General features: G+C 42.2%; 1 protein-coding gene across 4 annotated transcripts in view; it reads left to right on the forward strand.

Annotated features, from left to right (window-relative positions):
• Positions 1-20452, forward strand: part of BCL11B (B cell CLL/lymphoma 11B) — a 98271-nt gene that overhangs the window by 34765 nt on the left and 43054 nt on the right. For 2 of the 4 annotated variants that reach the window (XM_026079550.1, XM_026079551.1), the window contains exon 3: positions 8574-8789. The exons of the other annotated variants lie outside the window; for them this stretch is intronic. In XM_026079550.1, coding sequence (XP_025935335.1) covers positions 8574-8789 — 216 coding nt within the window. The remainder of the gene's footprint in view (positions 1-8573; positions 8790-20452) is intronic. 4 annotated transcript variants of the gene reach the window in all.

Consider the following 20452-nt stretch of genomic DNA (forward strand, 5'->3'; position numbering starts at 1 on the left):
ATGTTCGGTTACCCCCTTAGTTTTGTTAAAAACGACCAGGGAGGGGACGGGAGCGGGTGCGGGTCCACGGCGAGGCCTCCGGGCCCGGCTCCTCGGGGCGGGTGGGTGGCCGCCCCCGGGGCAGTGGGCCCCACCGCGACCCAGCGGGCCGCCAGAAGCCAGCACCCTGCTTCCTAAAATGCGGCTTTTGGCCCTCGAAAAGCAACCTTACAGGGGGCTGGAAGTCCACATGGTCTGCTAGGTAAGTTAAAAAATATGTATACTGGGGGCCTGCCCTCGCTGTGGGAGCCTCCGAAATACCATGTGCCAATATGTGGACCTTCCAAAATGCGGATTTTTGCGCAGTGAGAAGAGTTGCGTGCTCAAAACAGGGTATTTAGATATGTTAAGATATTTATTAACCACACGGAGTGTTCCAAGCTCGGTTTATTTATCTTTGCAAAGTACTTCCAGATCTTTGTGTGGAAGGCACTAGAGAAATGAAAGGCGTGTTATTATTGTTATTATTGTTGTTATTATTATTATTATTATTACAGCATCCAACTACTGACAGGCAACCACAGCTGCATGCACAATTCAAGCCACTGAAATTTAGAGGCTGATTTTTACAATATTGACTCTTAATATTTTTCCACATTGACTCCATATGCTGAAATGTGTGTTCACCTGCCCTGCTGAAGTATCATTATTCTCCAGAAATATGTAAATGGGGTGCTTTTAAAGAAAGAAAGAAAATGTGTGACATAAATATTAAGTATTCACATTTATATGATAGAACTTAACTGCCATTTGAGAAGGGTTTCAAAGCAACCAACTGTATGAGCTGTTAGTTGCTTCTGTGTCATTAAAAGAGAAAACGCATTGATTAAAATAAAGCCAAAGAATCTCATAGACAAAAGATAACATTTACGGTGTTTAAGGGTCTGATGCAAACTACCAAAAGCCAGGAAACGGAAAGCTGAGTTTCACTGTCAAGCTTTTTAATCAGTGTTGTGCATAGCCGCTGCAGCATATATGTTATGTAATATAACACTTCACCCTCCCACACGCACCTAGAGACAACAGGCATGTTCGATAGGTCTTGGCATTATTCGGAGGAAAGACTCTCGGCAATACCTCTGCATGGTGTTTAACCGTATCTTTGCTTACATTTAGGAGTTTCTTTTTTTTTCTTTTTTTTTCTTTTTTTCCCCTTTTCTTTCCTGTGGTACATAAATAGTGGATATTTTTGTATCTCTAAAATTGGAGCAGATATGGCAGGGGGAGGGGGAAATCCCATTAGCTCCATGATGTGTTCTCACTGCAACTCTGAAGGTTCCAGTCATGGCCATTTTGTGCATTTTGTAGCATTGTCCTCATGTTATTTTATATATATATATATATATTTTTTTTAAGTAGAGTTGAAATGTTACGTTCTGAAGACATCAGCTAATTATTAAATGGTGCTTAGACTATGCTTTCTTTAGATTTGTAGAATAGGAAATAATTAACCAGAGGTTTTAAAGATCTGCAGAAAAGCCAAACAGGCCCGTGAAACCCCAGGATCTAATAACAAAGAAGGTGAGTCGGTTTTCCAATGCCCTAAGAGTTTGAAGACATCCTTACTCTGTTCTTTGAGAGACAGAAGGAGCTCAACCATATTCCCTTTTTGTATTAGGTAGACATGAAGTTAACTGCTTTTCCAAAAAAGAAGAAAAAAGGATGTCATTGGCTGCTAATTAGATATATTTTAACTCGAAAGTCATTTTAGCAGCTAATATTGTTATTATGTGCTTCAATGTGAATCCTTAGTGAAGCTATTAAACTGTGAGAGCCTGAACTTATCAGACATTTTGTAATGTGGCTGGATTTTTGTATCCTTGTTCAGAAACCTGTGGGGAGGGGAGGACCTTTCTCAGTCAGACATGGAAAGCACATTTTTTACCAAATGATTACCAGGGTGGATAGTTGAGACCTTCTTGCACCCTCCTTTTTCCTGGCAATAATATTTCTTTTTTCTATTGCACTCCCTCCCTCCTCCCCCAGACAGTGGACAAGCCTAGCTATGCGTTCCCTAGCCGGTGAAAGGGATTTAACTGCAGGGATTGGCTTCAGTTATTTCAGGATACTTCTGACTCTTGCCTGTCATATACAACAAGTTGGAGATTCTCAATAGCTGGTGGGCTCTCAGCATCAGGCAGACTAATGCTTTTGGAAAGCACTAGCCCACAGCAGACAGGGGACTTAGGCATCATTTTCCTATCAGTTTCTCACCCAGGATGCTTACTTTGTAATTGCTGGGTTGGGTTTCTCAGGGTACGAATTTTTTCCCCCAGTCGTACTGCATAGGTTGTTTTTATTCTCCTTTGCATTTAAAACAAAGTGACTGATACAATATCCAAACTGATGAAAAAGAATGGATTTTTTCTCCTTTATTTGCTCAGATTTGAATTGGGTTATCTTCCTATCTTGTTTATGAAATTTTGTGCTGTCTTTACTGCACAGACTGTGACTCCCAAATCTTCCACAGCTCCATTTCCATATTCCTGCGTGCTTGTTCTTTGTTAATCACTTGGCAAGCGCTTATTTGAATATTAAAAATTTCTTTAATCATCAAAGGCAGGAGCACAGCTTCATGAATATTCATATTTTTTTCCTCCTCAGACTGGATTCTAGTTCATTACCCTGCAGTAAAGCCAAACAGTCATCAATCGCGCTCATTACAGCCGCTGGCGTTTTGATTGGCTGCCTGCTGCTGGTAGCTTTCTCGCTCCCCCATCCCTCCCTTTCTCTTCTCCATGAGCTGTCGTGTACCTGCCAACAACAACAAAAAAATATCAACAATGCAAGAATAAATTTCTCCGGTTGAAAAACAACTTTGCAAACTTGTCAAACAGTCCTCGTCACTTTTTTTTTGTGTTTTGTTTTACACCAAAAATTAAAAAAAAAATTAGAAGGGAGAAACTTGAGCTTTAGAGATGAATATTTGTCAAGAGAGTTGACGTAAGTTTCATTTGCATAATGACTTTGTACTTCTGCATTAATAAAATTTGCATATGAAGCCATGTTAATTACTCCTGATCATGCTTTTTGCATTCATGCATAGTAATTTTCTCCGACTTGTGAGAATTAATGTCTTGGCATGGGGGGAGGAAGGGGGGGAGTTGGGGTACTGTCAAATTTCTGTGCCAGTGCCCCTCACTCACTCTTTCTCCTTGCTCACCACGTCGCTGTTCTTGATCTATGACTCATTTATGCATTATCATTTGAAATTCTTGGGAGAAAGAAATGTATCAATTCAAAGGGAATCCTTGTCTGCCAAAAAAAAAAAATCCTTGAACAAAATATAGCAAGAAATCCCTTTCCTGCCCTCCCTCTTCTCTTTCCAACTCTGCCTTTCAGTTTCCAGCTCAAGCAAAGTGGTAGTCTTAACAGAACCTCCTAAGTCAGTGCAGGAGAACTGTTCCAAAACTGCCGTGTGTGTTGGGGGGAAGAGGTAAAGATAGGTGTGCAGGTGTGTCTGGGTGCAAGCCGGATGGTGTGTGCCCAAGTGTGTGTACTAGTGTAGCTGCATATGCTGTTCTGTCTTTCTGCCTTTACTGGGGAACTCTCTGTCTATCTGCCACTCGCAGGATGTGCCTGCATTGCTGTGCTAGTTGCTGTTGGAAATGTTTGTGCCTCTGTGTCTCAGTACCCCATGTGTGTGCGCGTGTGCGTATGCATGTGTGTATGCACGTGTGCGGGCACACGCTTCCTTCTGTCAGTTCTGTTGGTGACTGTGTGAAAAGACATGGTAGAAAGATTAGGCAGAAATGTCAGGTGGGAACGGTGCATATGAGAGGATGTATTACAGATGAAACAACTTGTTTTAGGAAAAACTTGGAAAAATCTGTTGGAGAGATTAGGGAATAGATGTCTTGCACTTTTGGATGTCTCTGTTCAAGGCTGCTGCAATGGTACATGTGAACTCTGTCTCAAAACATCTGCAGTACTCTCCCTGAACCCATCATGGGCACAGGGCAGGAATGAGGCTGCAGCCTGCACCCTGAATTTTTAGCCACGGATTCATTAGACTGATCTTTTTCTCTATATTAAAAGAGAGTTCTTTTTAACAACGGGAGTGAACTTTAGTCTCTAACGAGCTACTGATTGATTTTTCCGTCACCAGACAGACACACAGAAAAACTTGGTTCATGTCCTGTTAGGTGGCTTATGTGTCTGCCTGTACAGCTGCCTGTCTGCCTGTGCAGATATGCACATAACCACATACCAAGGCAAACACACAACACCCTGAGAGACATGCCAGCTACATAGCTACATGTGGCCATGTTCACACACAATATAAGACGTAAAGCAAATTCTCTTAAATTAAATTCAGGTCCCCTGGTCTGAACGACTCAGATGGGACATTGTGAATGCTACTTGCAGCTCTGTCTTTGTGCTTAGCTCAGGGACTTTTCTGCAGATGTGCCTGAGGAGTGTGGTGTTTTACATATACCGTGTCATATGGCCAGTCATGCCTAGGCTCAGGGAGAGGGACAACAAAAGGATGCAATTTATGCCTTGATTGTGGCTTTTGTCATGTTCATCTAGGCTCTTATGCTCATTTCCATCTTCTGGGGTCATGTCCAATTTACCTTATTTTCTTCTTTGCAAGTTTAAAAATAGCAGAGAGCAAAAAAATTACTCTTAGTGGTGCCTGGGAGTCAACATAACCTGTGAGCTACTGCCATGTATATGCAATGAGTATATGCTAAGCCTTTTTAAAGCATAAGGACAAAATCCTCCTCTGCTATCAGCAATGCAGATCTTTTATCTACACTGACAGTCCCTTTGCATGTTTCGCACTCATGCTACGTGCAGAACTCCCCTCACATCCATGCAGAATGAATGCAGAATATGTAATTGAGATCTGCAGTGCAGGTGAGTGATTTCCCAGTGCTGATCAAAGAGGAGAGTTAAGCCTCAGACATCCTGTCAGTGTGTGTGCAGAGATACAGAACTGCACGTGTGTGCCCGCTCACCCCAACTGGATCAGATTTTCCAAAACAGCCTCCAAAATTGCAACACAGTTCTTTTTGCATTCTGCTTTCCCTTAGTGCAGGTTGTGGTTGTGCCCTTTGTGGCAGCCAGGGGCTCACAGGAGTGTTTTCTTTTTAAAACCAGTGTGCAACATGATGTGGTTGTTTGGCCATAGTTTTCCAGAGACTCCTGTCCCTCACCTGGTACTGCGTGGGCTGAGTGGAGAAGTCTTAGCATCACTTTAGGACAAGCATCTATCTTTCTACCTATCAATATGTGTTTATCTTTTTATCTGTTTGTTAATTTTTATGTATGTCTATCACCTGTTTCAGTTAAGCTGAAAAAGGGTAGAGCCCCCATGTTCATTTTCAGCTTTATGCAGAAGAATCCCACAGAAAAGGAACTGGAGGGGTAAAACCCAGACATGTTCTTAGCAAACACAAGCTAAGTATTTCTGAGTATCACTGTTAACCTTTCTATAACTATAAAGAGGTGTAGCCTAACAGTGGTGCCCTCCTTTTTTCCACCCCTTTCCATGAGGCCAGTGGATACAATTTCTCTCTTCATGATTTGCCACTTTGTCTGATTTTATAGGGCTGCCTGTTATTTGTGACTTACTAAAATAAAAAAGCAAACCCTAAAGTGGTAGCAAAGAAGAGAAGGCATCACCTGCTTTGAAGTTGTTCATAGGGGCAGACTTGGCCTTCTGGTCTGGAGGCCCTGGGATCTTTATTTCTTGGCACTGGTTGCTATAGTAGTGGTGGGACTCTGAAGATCTGCCAGAACCCTTTTTTGTTCTTTCTTTCCCTTCTTCCTTACCTCACCTTTCCTTTCTGATGCTGGATTAGCACTTTTAAAATTTCCTGGTATAGGAGTTGAAGGGCTGAAAGGGACCTTGAGAGTCACAAATTCAGTTCCATCTCTTCACTGGCAACCGTATCCTATAGTCCTTTCCATAAATTTGTTAGGCACCTTTTTTAAAGCAGATCTCTGGCTTTCCCCTGCTACCTCTGTTGGAAGACTGTTACAGGATCTCTTTCCCCCAGATGATTAGACACCTCCTACTTGAAACCTTAATTTCCTTTCCATGCTAGAGGAAACATGTTGGACGAGAGCAGGGAGGGCCTCACTGTACCCATGTGATGAGCTCTTAGTGTCTTCTCAGATGCCGCGGGGCTGTGCAGATTTTATCAGCTTCATCGCTAACAGAAAGGTGGGGCCCACTGGGACGAGAGGAGAGACAGTTGCTTTCAGGGTAATGTTGCATGCTGGGACCCGTGCGCCTCCGTACTAAAATGAATGCAGCTGTGGTTAATGGTGCACTTGGTGGGCCTCATACGGTTCCTCTGTGTGACTGGCTGCTTCAAAACCCTGTTGTGAGCTGTAGTATAGCATCATGGTGTGCAGAGGGCTGAGTGACTGCAGGACATGTGCCCTTAGTTATGGTGGGGCCGCAGATACGTTTCAGTGTAACCTGAATCATAGCTGCCCTGTGGTCCTGCTCTAAAACCAGATTCCAAGCTCACAACTTGGACCTAGCCTGTGGTAGCCTACTTATTTTTATAATATTAAAAATATAAAATATAATTGTTAGGTAATTGGAGGGAATCTTTTTTAGGTTTTCCTTGTTCTGTAGAAAAGCTTGTTATTCATATATGTTACCAGAGCAGTGGAGCGGCTCCTCTACATATAGAAAAAAATCTCACGTCTGACATCTGTTTCCACATGCCTAGCTCACAGTCCTGCCCAGAACATAGCATAGGTACAGTTTAGATAGTAGTTATCATTACCTGGTTGTGTAATATTTCCAGGGAGATCAAACAGTTGCTAAAGCCAAACAACTGAGCCCCCCAAATAAAAAAAATCCCTCCTTGTCCCATGAGCCACAGAGATGGCTTCTATTTAAAAAGTCCTCACAAAAGAGCACAAATTTTATCCTCGATGCTTGAAGCTCAAGTATTTATACAGGGAATTTAGACTCTTCACTTGTGGTTTTGGCAAAAGCTTCACACAAATGTTTTGCACTGGTGGTCTCTTAGCCATTTAAGATAAACGACAAAATCAAATGCAGTCCTTGCAGACTAGAGTGCTGGATGCTGTGCCAAGGATGAAGTATCCCGGTTTGCCTCACATGTGTAGCTGTCAGATCAACATGTAGGCCTAGTTTCCAAATAGGGACTCTCGAGGTGGAGAGGCTCCCTTATAAAATGTTGCTTTTCTAATGTTGGAGCATGGATAAATATTTCTTCTTGCTGCCACAATGTTTGCATGTTTATGCAAGGTGCGCATGGATGCACAGGCAGAATTGCTGCCATTAAAAAAAGAACATTTGCCAAAAAATACCCCACAATTAGCACACGTATTTCCTGATCTAAATACAGGGGGAAACTGTGGTTTCTGATCTACCACTGTGTGGTAACTGTTGGCAAATGCCAGCTTTTTAATGGCGGCCACTCCACCACATATCTTCATTTAGAAACTGCCCTTGATTAGTAGCTACCTTTTATTTAGTAATTAAATGGAAGGCATGGTTTTAAATAAACAGGGTTGGATGCTCAGTGGATGTAAAGCTGTGCTGTTCTCACAACTTCTCTTTAAAACTCTGTTCATTTGCGCCAGCTAGTGTGTGTGCATGTGTGTGTTTGTGCGTATCTGCCTGTTTGTATTTGTGCAGATGTATATAGATATTTACGACTTGTATTTTAATTTTTTTAGCCGTGGAGCTCTTCTTTGGATTGGTGCCAGGAGGAGTGAGTGTTACTAGTGGAGCAGGAGAAAATTCTAAATACAGCTTTTAAATGGCAGGTGATTCCTAGATAGGTTAAAAATAAATAAGATAGTTGGAGGATACAATATCAATTTTTAGCTATTAGGAAAAAGGTTGCTCCGTTCTTTAAAGGCTTGACAGGGAAGTAGTCTGCATAATTGGGGCATGCAAAATGCATAGCTGGCTGCAGCTCAAATGGGAAGGCAGCACAGTGGCCCATGAATGCTTTATTCTGGGAGCTTGATTCCTGGCACCTCTGTGAAGCCATTTGAGCTCTAAGTCACTGCACTTTGTCTGCGCTGGTGTGTCAAGCCTGTTTCAGCAGTAGCTCGGCATAAAGCCTACCCAGTCTTGTGTCAGTTAAATGCATTAACACAGCCATAAAACAATAATCCCCTTTTTGATTTGGTCCCTAAGCAAGCGCTGGTGGCGACGTTAAGCGCCTCCAGCTCTCCTCCGCACTGCATCCACCCTCCCTCCAGCTCCCTCATCGCCTGCTTCGTCCCCTTGCCGTGCCCCCTCCTGCGGGCCCCTCGGCCCGGGTGTGCGTTCAGAGCGCTGCTGTAGCGCGTGGGGGTTTCGCTGTTCCCCGAGGTCTCTTCTTGCTCTTCTCCCCAGCCTGTTTCTCCTCCCTGGCCTTCGAGTGAGCCTTGCCAGTCTCAGCCTGACCCAGAAATCAGTTCAGACGCAGTGTGTAGTGAGTTAGGCAGTCAGCCTCCACCTCGCCTGTTTTCCCTGATGATGCCTCCTCTGTCCCTTCAAACTTAGATCCGACTGACAGTTTTTTCTATTGTTTTTTCTCCAGGGCCGTCCAGGCCTGCAAACCTGCCGGGGGCTCCCATAGCTGCCTCCTCCCACCCTCACACATCAGTGATCACGTCACCTCTCCGCGCACTGGCCTCTCTCCCGCCCTGCCTTAGCCTGCCCTGCTGTGGTGCACGTGCAGTCTCAGTTGGCGGGACTCAGACTGAGATTCAGACTGAGACGTCAGGCACATTTGGATGTCATTGTCAGTTGTCAGGTAATAGAAACGTTTTTTTTTTTTTGTTGCTATCTGAAGGTCAGTAGTGCTGCCAAGTGATGTCATCTTTACTGTGGGAGAGCTGCCTTCACTGGGTTGTGTGGGGAAGGCAGTGAAAATGCCCTGAACATCCCCCCCCTTCTTCCTTTTTTCCCATCCGCCATCACAGAGGACGGGGAGCGGGAAAGGGTGTGTGACTCCATTCCTTTTTTTCCCTTTCCCTTCCCTCCTGTCTGCCCACTTTCAGATGTCACCAGCATCCGCGGCTGGTCTGTTTATGCCACATTGTGAACAAATGTCTGAGAATCCTCACATAATGTGATACCCTGGTATCAAGATTTCATCTCTCTGGGCTGTTTATTTTAAGCTTAATTGGATAACATTTAACATCTGAGGTCTTTTTTTTTCCTCCCTAATCATTCGTATTAAAGGCTTTCCTCAGATTCCATGTGCATGCAGGATGTATGTGCTCCATGCAGTTTTTTTCCCTCGCTTTCAGAAAATGCTCCTTGGTAACTTGCCACACATCCTCCTCTCTCCCCCATCAGTTTTTCTTTTCCTTTATTCCTTTTGGATGCCTGACTTTTGTCATCGCAAAGAGGGGAAAGTGATGTGGAAATGAGGGTGCACCGAGCTAGCCAAAGAGGACACTGACATATTGTTGCCAGACCCCATCATTTCAGACCCAGAGATCTTTTTGAAATCAGTGGGTGTTTTTGAGCGTGGCTCAGCTGTAAGATTGGGTCTGTGGTGAACTGAGTGCTGGAGAGGTGAAAATGGGGAGGGCTTAAAAGAAAATACGGCTGTGGCAAAATCCTCAAGCGCTTACTTGCGGCTCACTGTGGTGGGCCAAACCCTGCAGCCCTCATTCATGCACGCATGCATGGGGATTTACTAGGGAGGCCACAGAGTGATGTGGATAAGTAATGCATGAGGACCAAAGGATTTAGACAGATAGCAAGGACTGTCGTGAGTACAGCCTTCAGAAAATGGCTCTTCATGTCCCACTGAATCTGGCATAACTTCTGCTCCGCACAGCTTTTTCCTTCCACAAGCATTGGCACCACCTGGCTACAACACACTTTGTCTCATGAGAATACCCCTGTGCATCCCTATTTGATGCAATAAGGCAAGAGGAAAAAGTTTTGCAAGGAATTTAAGTTTGCATCTTGGAAACCTCATCTTGAAAGACAAAATATTCTCAGGAGGAGGCTGAACACACTCTGCAGAGTCCTTTTCTAGACCCATATGTGAAGCACAGGTGGTTCGTGGAAGGCTACCATGGCCCCCTGGGTGAGGCTCAGTCTGCACACCGCCTCTTCGGCTGGGGCACGAGCTTGGGCTTGCAGCAACATGTTACACGGGCAGCACAGTCAAAGCATCCAGGGGATTTTGTCTGATTTCCTATCCAAGTTGCTGTACTCACCATGGGGGGTGGATGCTGTTTTAATCTGGCTCTGCTTCATCAACCTCAGTAGATTGACACTGGCCTGGAATGAGTGTAGAAACAGGCTCTTCTGAATAGTGAACTCTGTGTCAGAAAGTGAGATAGCCCCCTTGTCTCTCCTCTGAGTACCCCCTCTTCCCTCCTCCCTGTAACTAGTAAAACAAACTGGAATTTATCTCATATTTTCCTTTTTCTCTGTCTTCACTGATAAAGTATACACACACGTATCTCTGATAGGTAGGTGAACTGGACACCCATGGTTCCCAATTGCTTCTGATACTAACAGCTAGTGGAGAGGGAAGAAAGTAAAACTAAAAATAGAAAAGGAAGGAAGGAATAGCTCATTAAAGAACATGGGAACACAAGGCTTTTGTACTTTACCTACTTTCAGTTCTCACTTTATAGTTGTGCACTGTTAGTTTTTGGAATTGTCCGTTTGCTCAGAGAACGATGCCAGCTCTGCGGAGTGATAGACCTGTTATCCTGGTTTCCTATAATTACTGCGGCAGTCTATGGCACTTAGAGAATAAGTTATATCAAAGTGCATGCTACATGTTTATGACAGTAGTTGGTCAAGTTCTGCTTAAAAGAAACATTTTCTCCCCTTGAAAAGGAGACTTGTATCTACTGTAACCCCTTCTTAGCTCCCTTAGTGTTCGCTGTAGATGAGCCTGGGCATGATTAAAACCCTATAGCAGGGGGAATAGGATCTTTCTGGCTCCCAAAATACTTTGTGGAAATGAAAGAAAAGCGATTTCTATGTGTTGACTAATAACCTAGTGATGGTCCTTGTGTTGTGTCCTCTTTTTTTCATATAGCCATTTACAGTAGTCACTTTGCTACAGCTTTAGAGATCTGCTTGTCTCTCTGACTTGATTAGCTTTTTATTCTGCCAGCCCTGTTCTTGCTTCTGAGAAATTGTTTTCTTCTTTGAACAAAAGCCATCAACAGTTCCCGCCTCTCCCCCTCCTTCATCATTTCTTACCTTTCCTGTTTTTCAGCATTCATTTAATTCAGGACCTGGAGTTTTTCAATACAGTTTTCAAGCAGGCTGCAAATATGAAGACTTGAAGTTGCAGGTACTCCCAAATCTCTGCTTGGTGCTCACAAATCAGGTCCTTAAGAATCTCAGCAATTTTGTGCTAGAGAATCTAAACTTCTGGCTGCCTGTGGAATTTGGGATACTCACATGTAAATGCTGCATTTGGAAACCTTAAACGTAGATAAGAGCAATTGCCTAGTGTACTGCTAAGTAGTGCTCAGTTGTGCAAAAGGGGAGTCATTCTGCTTCATTCAGAGCTGTCTGTGATCTTTATAAAATGTGCTGCTGATAGTAGTTCTGGGAAGTCCGATCTGGGTGTCCACTGTGTCTCTAGTTGCTGGTTGTGGTCCGTTCTGTCTTTGTTCTTTTCTTTGTGTTCAAGGCACCACAGGATGAGGAATTTGCAAGTAAAGGTCTATGTTTTTCAGTATGATTCTTTAAAATATCTACACATATCGCTGGAACAATCTCTCTGTCTATTTATTTATTTATTTTTTGCCTCAGAGGCTTCTGTCTGTTGAATTGGGTTCTCCTGTTTAAATGTTTTTAGTGCCTATTTAATTAGAAGTTGGAATAGAGTCATGAAATTCACAGGGTTGTGTAGCTTGGATCTGAAATATAAATGGGCAAAGCATTCATTTTGCTTTACCCCTTGCCAGATTAGGGTGATTTTTTTGAGCCTGCTTTTTATTTCATTTCAATGAATTGCAACTGCTTAGCGTAACTGTAAAATGCACACAGGTTTTTTTTTGCATAACAGAGACATGCAAATGATTGTTGAGAGACATAATTATGTAAGGAAAAGTATATGCCTCTGTGCATGCACACATACACTGCGATGCTTTTTGTGGGGCTATTTTTTCACAATACATCTTCATAAGGCTCTTTTTATGATGCTGATTTATTAATATTGTACATTAAGGCTTAAATTGTCAAAGCTGCCTAAGAGATTTGGATGCCCATTTCCCATTAAAGTTAACGAGAAACGAGCTTTGAAAATCTCAGCACAGAAGTGCATGGCACTTTACAATGTGTTCTCCAAAGGAAAAAGTCCCTGCCCTGAAGATCCTACAGTGCAAAAGCCCTAGAAATGGAATTCTAATTGGCATAAGACAAAGTGGATTGTAATGATACAGATAATAATTTATCCCTTATGCCTGCTTTTAAATATATTCCTGATCCAGAATCTTTGGACCTGGGCCCATGACTGAGGATTTTATATACCTCTGTAAAGATAATTAAATCTGTCTAATACACATATATTCAGCTAACCAGTAAAACTGCTTCCTTCCCACATGTAGGCTGACAGAAGGAGGTGGAAAGCAATTATGATACTTAGTTGCATTTATAAAAACAGTAAGTGGGCATGGGCAGCACTGATTAATGGACAGGATTGTGAAGTTAAAGGTCTAAAATAGAGGAAGGCATGGGTTCGTAGCTCAGAGAAGTGGAACCAGCTCCTATTAATTCAAGGAATCAGCTGTATTAGTCATTAGGACATTCTGCAAATCACACAGTCATCTTGTAAAGTTGGTATCAATTTACTTGGCTACTGAATTCTACTTACTACATCTTTTAGTCTGGTGTTTTCTTGGCAAAAATTAAGGAACAATAAAGATAAAAGAAGTACCTGTAAGTAAATAATAGATTTTAAAATAATATTTTCCCCTCCTTCAATTATATCACAGTATTCAAATTGTGTTGGTTTTATAACCACAGTCAGCCAATGAGAAGAGCTAGATTAGACCACCCTGCTGTAAAAGGCTTGATGCAATTAATACAGTCTGTCTAGAAAGCAGTATTATTTCAAAAAACTTTTATGTTAATGATATGGTATGCACTCGGCACATTTCATACTAGAAAAAGAAGCAAGCTTTTGTTCACTCCAGACTGGGTTTTATTAACTCAGGAGGATCAATGGAAAACAAAACAGTAATCAGAGCAGAGAATGCAAACTCATCCAGCAAAAACCTCCTAACTCATCAAGTCCCAGGACGATGGCTGATATGTTACTCCTCATTTTTGCTGAGTGGAATCTCAAAAAAAATAGTCCTCCAAAACTCAATTTCTGATCAGCTCTGGGTATTTTTTTGAGAGGAGAAAGAGGAATTGGGGATTTGTATGTGAGAGCAGACAAAGACCTAGAGTTGCCCTGAGACCATTTGTAAATGTATCTTTTCATTTTGCTGCATAAAGAAAAGGTTTGCATAAAGAAAAGGTCTGCATAAAGTACTGGCTAACATTCAGGAGAGATGTCCCTATTAGTCATGGTTACATGTATTTATTTATTTTAGTGAAATATTTAACGCATGCTGTAGTAGAATTGACACTTATGGAGTGCAGGGATGTATGAGAGATGTATATACTGAAAACAGCAATGCATCAGTCTGTATGTATGTATCTATCTTTTCATCTATCTGTCAATCTGTGTGTTCATCCATCTATCCAAGTATTAAAAGCATATGTGACCTGTCTGTCTATGCAGCTCCTCTGTCTCACCAGATATTAAAATCAGATCTAAACTCAAAATAGATTTGTCTAATCACAAACTTATTTTTTTACTACATGGTGTGTTTATTAAGAGACGATGAAGGGACTTTAAGACAGCAAAGAGGCAGCTAAAATTAGGGTGCTGCATGGGGCAGCAGTGCTGGCAATTTAAATGTGACTTAGGCTTTGTTCTCAGAAGACACCCTATCAGTGTAACTTTGTAAGCCCTAATTATGTAAAGTTAAGAACCAGCGGGGGCAATAGTGGTATTTAAAGGTGCTTAAAAGTGGATGCCTGCAACTTCCAGACATCCAAGGAAAAAGCAAGGCTCCTAATTGCAATATTAAGGGGTGGAACTGAATCTAGTAGTCTCAAGACAAAAGGGTTCAAGGAAACATTGCCTGCAGTGAAGACAATGGCTCCAACATTTAGAGAGTTAACTCGATCGCATACCACTACGCTGAGCCCGAGAGTCTGAACTCTTCAAACGTTCCAAATGGAGAGCTAAATCAAAGAATCTTGTTTCAAATCCATCCAAGATGTTGCTGTTTTTCTCCTCTGACAGGAGAAGCATTTGGAAGTGCAGTTTCTTTCTTTTTTTATAGCTGTCTTAAAAAGGAGTTTGGATGTTTAGCACAGCTGGTGCTCATTACATTATGCACTATCAATAAAATAGCATGTGTAATTAATTTTTAATGCAGTGCTGTATGCAGCGCTTTAAAGCAGTTACTGTATGGGGAGAGCCGACACCGGTCACTGACATCAGAAATATTGAAATAGAGGGCTAGATTTTGCATTTTTAAAGGGTGTATGTGCGAGTGGGGGAAGGGTAATTCCCAGCCAGCAATTCTCTGGCCACAATCAAATTTAAAAATATAGGAACAAGATGGATGAAGGTGATTTTGTAATTTACTTATTGGAATAGACGAATTTATTTCCTTTTAGAGTTTGCTGAATGATGGTTGGGTTAGGGATAGGTGACTTCAGAATATAGGTAAGTACCATGGGACTGCACAGCAAACAATCCATCTTTGTTAAAGCATGAAGACACTTTGTGGCATCAGGTGGGAGATGAGGCAAAAGGAGAGGTTACGAGAAACCAAAGGAAGGACATTTCTGTTCTTTCTCATTGGGTAGTGTTTTTTTTTTTTTTTTTTTAACAGGGCTCCTTTCTTGTGCCTCATTGCTCACATTAGTAATAAACCCCCAATTTTTACTCTTGATTCATTAAATATTTGGAAGTATCATTAGTCTGGAAGGGAGTGAGTAGATTGGTCAGGAGGAGGCACCACCAATGGCAAGCTGACTGCTGCTCTGATGGAAGACCCAAACAAATCAGAATCTTCTCTTTTCCTGGCTTTTTTTGCTGTACTTTCCAGAAAGCATCAACATCAATAAAGACTGCATTAATGGGGTGCAGTAGGCAAGGTTTGGGCACCTCCATAAATGCAGACAGCCATCCTACCTAGAAACACTTTTTTCTCAGCAGTCTGAAGGAGGAGCAGATATATTTTTGAAGTTGAAATATGGTGCATGGTCATATTCAGCAAAGGGCCAGAAATCCCTTCTGTCTTTTTGCAGCAGGAGCAACAAGGTAATCATCAGGGGTGATTTGCAGCATAGGACCAGCCTCTCCCTGCTGTTACCTCTTTTCCACCCTTTTCAGGCAGTTGTCTGAATGTCTCTTGGTGAACACTTCCTAAAAAGGTAAAAAATCAAATTCAGAAAGAGAAGGAAGGAAGTAATCACTTATGAAGCAGCAAAATTTGGGGTAATGTTGTTTGTCAGATACTTTGCCATTTGGTTGAGCAGCACACTGTGTTTTTTAAGAGCTGATTTTTTTTAATACACATGTACTAGGCAATATTTGCAATTATTCTTCCTCTTAGTAAATTGTTGTTCATTTGTACATAGCATATGCCAAACGGCTAGCTTGTACAACCTCCCCTGGCATGTTTAGGACAAGGTTTCTTCTACTCCTTCAGCAGTAGATTTTTGTCATCACCTTTCTTCTCACTTTCCATCGGATAGGTGCAGATGTGTTCATATGTGTGTATGTGTGCACCAGGAAGTCAACTCGGCTGTCCAGTTTGGGTGAACAAAGATAAATCTTGTGTGCACAAATATAACTCTTAGTGTCAAAGGGAAGTAGGGCAAACCATGGCATATGGTGTTAGTAGTTGTGATGAGGACTGTTCTTTAGTTCACAAGCCAATGTGGAAAAGACAGAGGCAATAGTGAGGAATTGTACATTTCATAGTGAAATGGCTTTATTTTATTTTATTTTTTAGAGGAATTGGATCACATATTCCTGGGGCGGCTCAGATTTAGGCCAGGGAATGGTTCTGCAAAAAATTACCCCATGTCCCTCCAGAGCTGCCTGATTCAGGGGACTTGGGTTATTTCTTCTTTTCTGAGTGCTTCATAAAAATAAATGAAAGGAAGAATTCTTTGCTCAAATGTTCAGAAAGCGATCTGAGTCAAAGAAGCCGTGTTGGTGCACCTTGCGCATGCCTTGTTGTGCTCCTGTGTTGCACAAGGCTGCATGTTGGTCCTTCTTTTTACAGATCGATAAACAACTGTTGGGAACATACTCTTTTTGGTGCTTGGTTTCTTCTGGACAGGCTTTTTACAAGCATTTTTGCAATACATACAGGAATCTGGTGGGCTAGAGTGTGGCATGTGCCTTTGCTATCCTTTTTTTTCCTCTTGTTATTTCTTAATCAATCCATTTCCATGGGTGCCTCTTCCAGGCAATGCAATCTGCTGTAGCACAAATTGGGAAAGCCAAGTTCAATGAGTCAGTAAAATATGCACTTGGAAGGAAGCAGGCAAAAATCCCACATAGCAAGGGCTTACATTTTTTATGAATTCAGCTGTAAGAGTTAGAGGTCCTGGGACTTATGGAATGAGGTTAATGCAGGCACTAAGCAAGGCGGTGGGGAGACACAGGCATTTGGAATCACACCATAAAACCGTGCTTTTTAAATTGTTATCTTTGTTAATAACATAAGGAATCTCTGGTTAGAGAGAGGCCAGTTTACACAACATACCTGCAGCTTTTATGCTTTGTCACTTGGCCATTCAGAGCCAATTATAAATATATTATGTTCAGTCCATCCCCTGGAAATTTGAGGAGAGCCTCCGTCCTGTTCTTTCTGCGTGTCAGACTGTCTCCTTATATGTCCCACATTGACCTAAATTATTTCAGGTGAGGTCCTGATCTAAGACCGATCCTTACATCTCTTCCATGGCCATTTGACAAGTGTGGTGCTTTCAGGGCATACTGTACTCTCCGTCCACTGAAGGATTGGTTATTGACTGCAGCAGCACACAGGGTCCTTAGCCAAGCATCTTTCTAAGAGACGTTTTTGGATTTCAGTGGCATTGCGCCATAATGACAGCAGAGAATCTGGTTTGTGGTGAAAGTATAGTGGCTTAAGTAAGAATCAGAGTATTGTTGGAAAAGACGTACCATTTAAAAGCGTCCACAGTGAGCAAGGTGAAAAATAAAAATTAATGGAACTTAGTAAGACCTCAGCATGACAGCAGGCCTTTTTGCTTGTAAGGGAGCTGTTATTATTTCAGTATGTATCTTCTAGAAGAGGTTTGGGTTATTTTCTCCTGTCCTCTGGTTGAACAGGAAGAGTGTAAGTTCATTTACTGTGGCACAGACAGGCTTCAAATGCAAAGTCTGTCCAAAAATTATGTCCGAGTGTTTATGGATTGATTAATCCAAATCCTTTGTAAAAACGTGTGAATTGTTGATTAAACTGAGAGTAGGATCGTTGTGGTTTTGCCTACGGTGAGGACAAGATTAGTGAGTACCTTTACTTTTGTGCAAAGCCTTATATAATTTAATAAAAAAAATGAAATTCCTTCTGTATTTTTGTCTCCCCCTTTAACTGAACTAATGCCTCTTTTGCAAAAGTCGATGTAGAATGTTTGAAATCTCTATAGCCTATTAAAGCCAAACTCTGTATTATCATGATCAACAGATATGTAGAATAGTTGTGAAATATTAAATATATTAAATTTCTTAAAACCCTCCCCCTCCCCCCCCCCACCTCAAGTATGCCTTGTACTTCTGTGCACATTTTCCACAAGGAGCAGTGTGAAAGCTGATGTTCACCTGTCCCTCCACCACCGTCAAAGTCCATTAGTGCAGTTGAGTACACTTGTAAATGTCTGAGCTCTTCTAATATTTAGAGGCTTCTAGCCAGCAAATCTGCTATTCCCCTCTCCGCCTTTTGAGGAAAAGACTGATGATCGGGGTTTGAGGTGGGCACTTGAGGTTTAATTTTAATTCTGTGGCTTGATATCATCCAGATCTGTAAGGGAGAGTAAAGATGTGTGGGAGACTGTACCATCACTGCTTTACCTAATTCACTCCCTGCCCTTTCCCGTTAAATTTGCCAGGCCATGCCTTGTGATTATAAGCTAGGATTTCTTGAACTTGTTTTATCCTTAATAGGTAAAGACGAGTGAATGCTGGTGTTCTTTCCTCACTCTCACTCTTTCTTCACAGATGTCTTTGTTCTCTCGGCCGGCTCTCCGGCTCTCCCGGCTGGTTGTGATTGCCAGGGGAGGGTTCCCCATGGGATTGCCTTGCCCTGGGATTAGTTCTGCGCACCCTCTCCTTGGCAGTGCGGGACTGTATTGCATATACCTCCCTCCCAATAAGGCACCGTGAGTCAACATCCTGGTTGCTGGGCTCTCTGTTGAGAACAGGCTGCTCTGGCCGTGGCCGCCCTGGCCGTGGTGGTTCTCCCCATCCACACCTTTCCCTTCCCCTACTCTGCCCTGAGTTTTCGTACTGCTTTCTTTTTTAATAGAGTATTTCTGCTTCCCCGCAGGTAGATCCTTCATTCATTGCTGTCTCTGCCACTGGTCCCTGCAGTAATAATTACAGCATTTTTTTAGATCTCCCTTTTAAAAATCAAGTCCAAAGTGCATTTGCTTTCTTTCCTTCCCCCCCCCCCCTTTTTTTTAAGTGGAAATGACTGCTGAAAGTAAACACAGCTTGCAATGTGCAGACTTATTGGGCTAGCATGAATTTCCTTAATAAGTTGGGGTATGCGTGTGTGTGTGTGTGTGTGTGTGTGTGTGTGGTTTTTTTTCCTTAAATCTTGGAATAAGAGCTCTGTCTCTTTAAATCCTAACTCAAACTTTACTGGCGATTTTACAGAGCCTGGTTTCATTTATAGTGGAGCCAGACTTGCTGTGTGAGAGCCGTCCGCATGCTGGAATTAGTCTTAAGCTCGCTTCTGTGGCGTTGCCAAATTCCATGTTTGTGTTTTATTTAGAATTCTTTTCACGGCCAGTCGAATCTGTTCAGGCACACATAGGCAGTGTTGCGCCCCATGGAGAAAATAAGCAAGTTTGCGTTTTCTTTGGCATAGGCCATGGCCACAAAAGACTGCGGTCTAAAAAAACATTTTTTAAAAGCTATTTTAACCCATAACAGATGTATAAAGTAGGCACATGCATGCCAGCTTCCTTAGTTTTAATTAAAAAATAATTACGGCTTTAATGGGATGCTAGTGACAAATTTGGATGAATGGTGGGTGACATTATCTCAAGGCTTGCTTCAACTTATAAATTAGTGCATTTCTCTTGGCCAGTGGTACAGATGAAATTAAATGAAGGAGCAGATTAATATTTCTTAAAGTTACATTGAACCAAATGAAAAATCAAGTCAAATCAAAAAACAAGGCCCCTTCCTCCCTCTCTCTCTCAGATTCCAGTTTGCATGAGATCACAGAACATGGAGGAAAGGTTTTTTTCCCTGGCTGATAAATGATCTGGCCAGCGATACACTGTGCTTGGCTTTGCAAGGTACCTGTGCCTTTCATAATTTCACATTGGTAGCTACATCACCAAATTATTGTGATTAATGTTAGCAGGCGCTTCTATTTATAACCATATCTAACTAGCTAACACAGTACCTCCAAGCCAGGAAATCTTAAATATAAAACCATACATACGTGCTGTATGTTGCAATGGTTCTCTCTAAATACATCAGCTAACTGGCTGCCTTTTGGAGTGTAATGCTGTGATTCTTCACATCTTTAGGCTATTTTCAGTTTGGGGCTTTCAAGGCTCACCAGAACTGGGCTGGATGCACAGGTTTGCACAGGTAACAACAGTTTGTATTTATGAAGAAATAAACAAAGGAGTAATAAACATGTAATGAGCTAACCCCAGATGTTATCTCGCCTGTTATTACAGTCAGGTGTATGTGGAGCTGGGGAAGGGAGAGGAAGGAATTAGTTTGGGAGGATGCTCGGCTGTGGATATCGAAGGAGAAGGAGAGGTTGGACTGGTTCACTGGAAGAAGCATGTTCTTCCTTCCTATGCAAACCCTGTTCCCGCTGATGGGAACCCTGAATAGGTACTAAGAGGAGAGACGATAAAACAGTCAGCACATTTTTTTGTGGCACACAGCAGAATTATGTTCCCTCCCTTCATGGTGCCTGGGATTTCCTCTGGAATCGCTCTCCTCCATGCAGAACTTTCCAAGTGCAGAGGGTACCAGGCACGAGATGGGGCTTTCTGGATGGGAACAGATGATCAGCTTTGTGATTGTGTTGCCTAGAAAGACGAGGATCATTTTACGTGTGGAAGACCAAACTGTAATGCCATTCTCAGACATATTCTATCATGAAACTTCTCATCTGCTTA

The sequence above is a fragment of the Apteryx rowi genome, unplaced genomic scaffold (assembly GCF_003343035.1).
Source record: "Apteryx rowi isolate R43461 unplaced genomic scaffold, aptRow1 scaffold_5, whole genome shotgun sequence".
Lineage (NCBI taxonomy): Eukaryota > Metazoa > Chordata > Aves > Apterygiformes > Apterygidae > Apteryx > Apteryx rowi.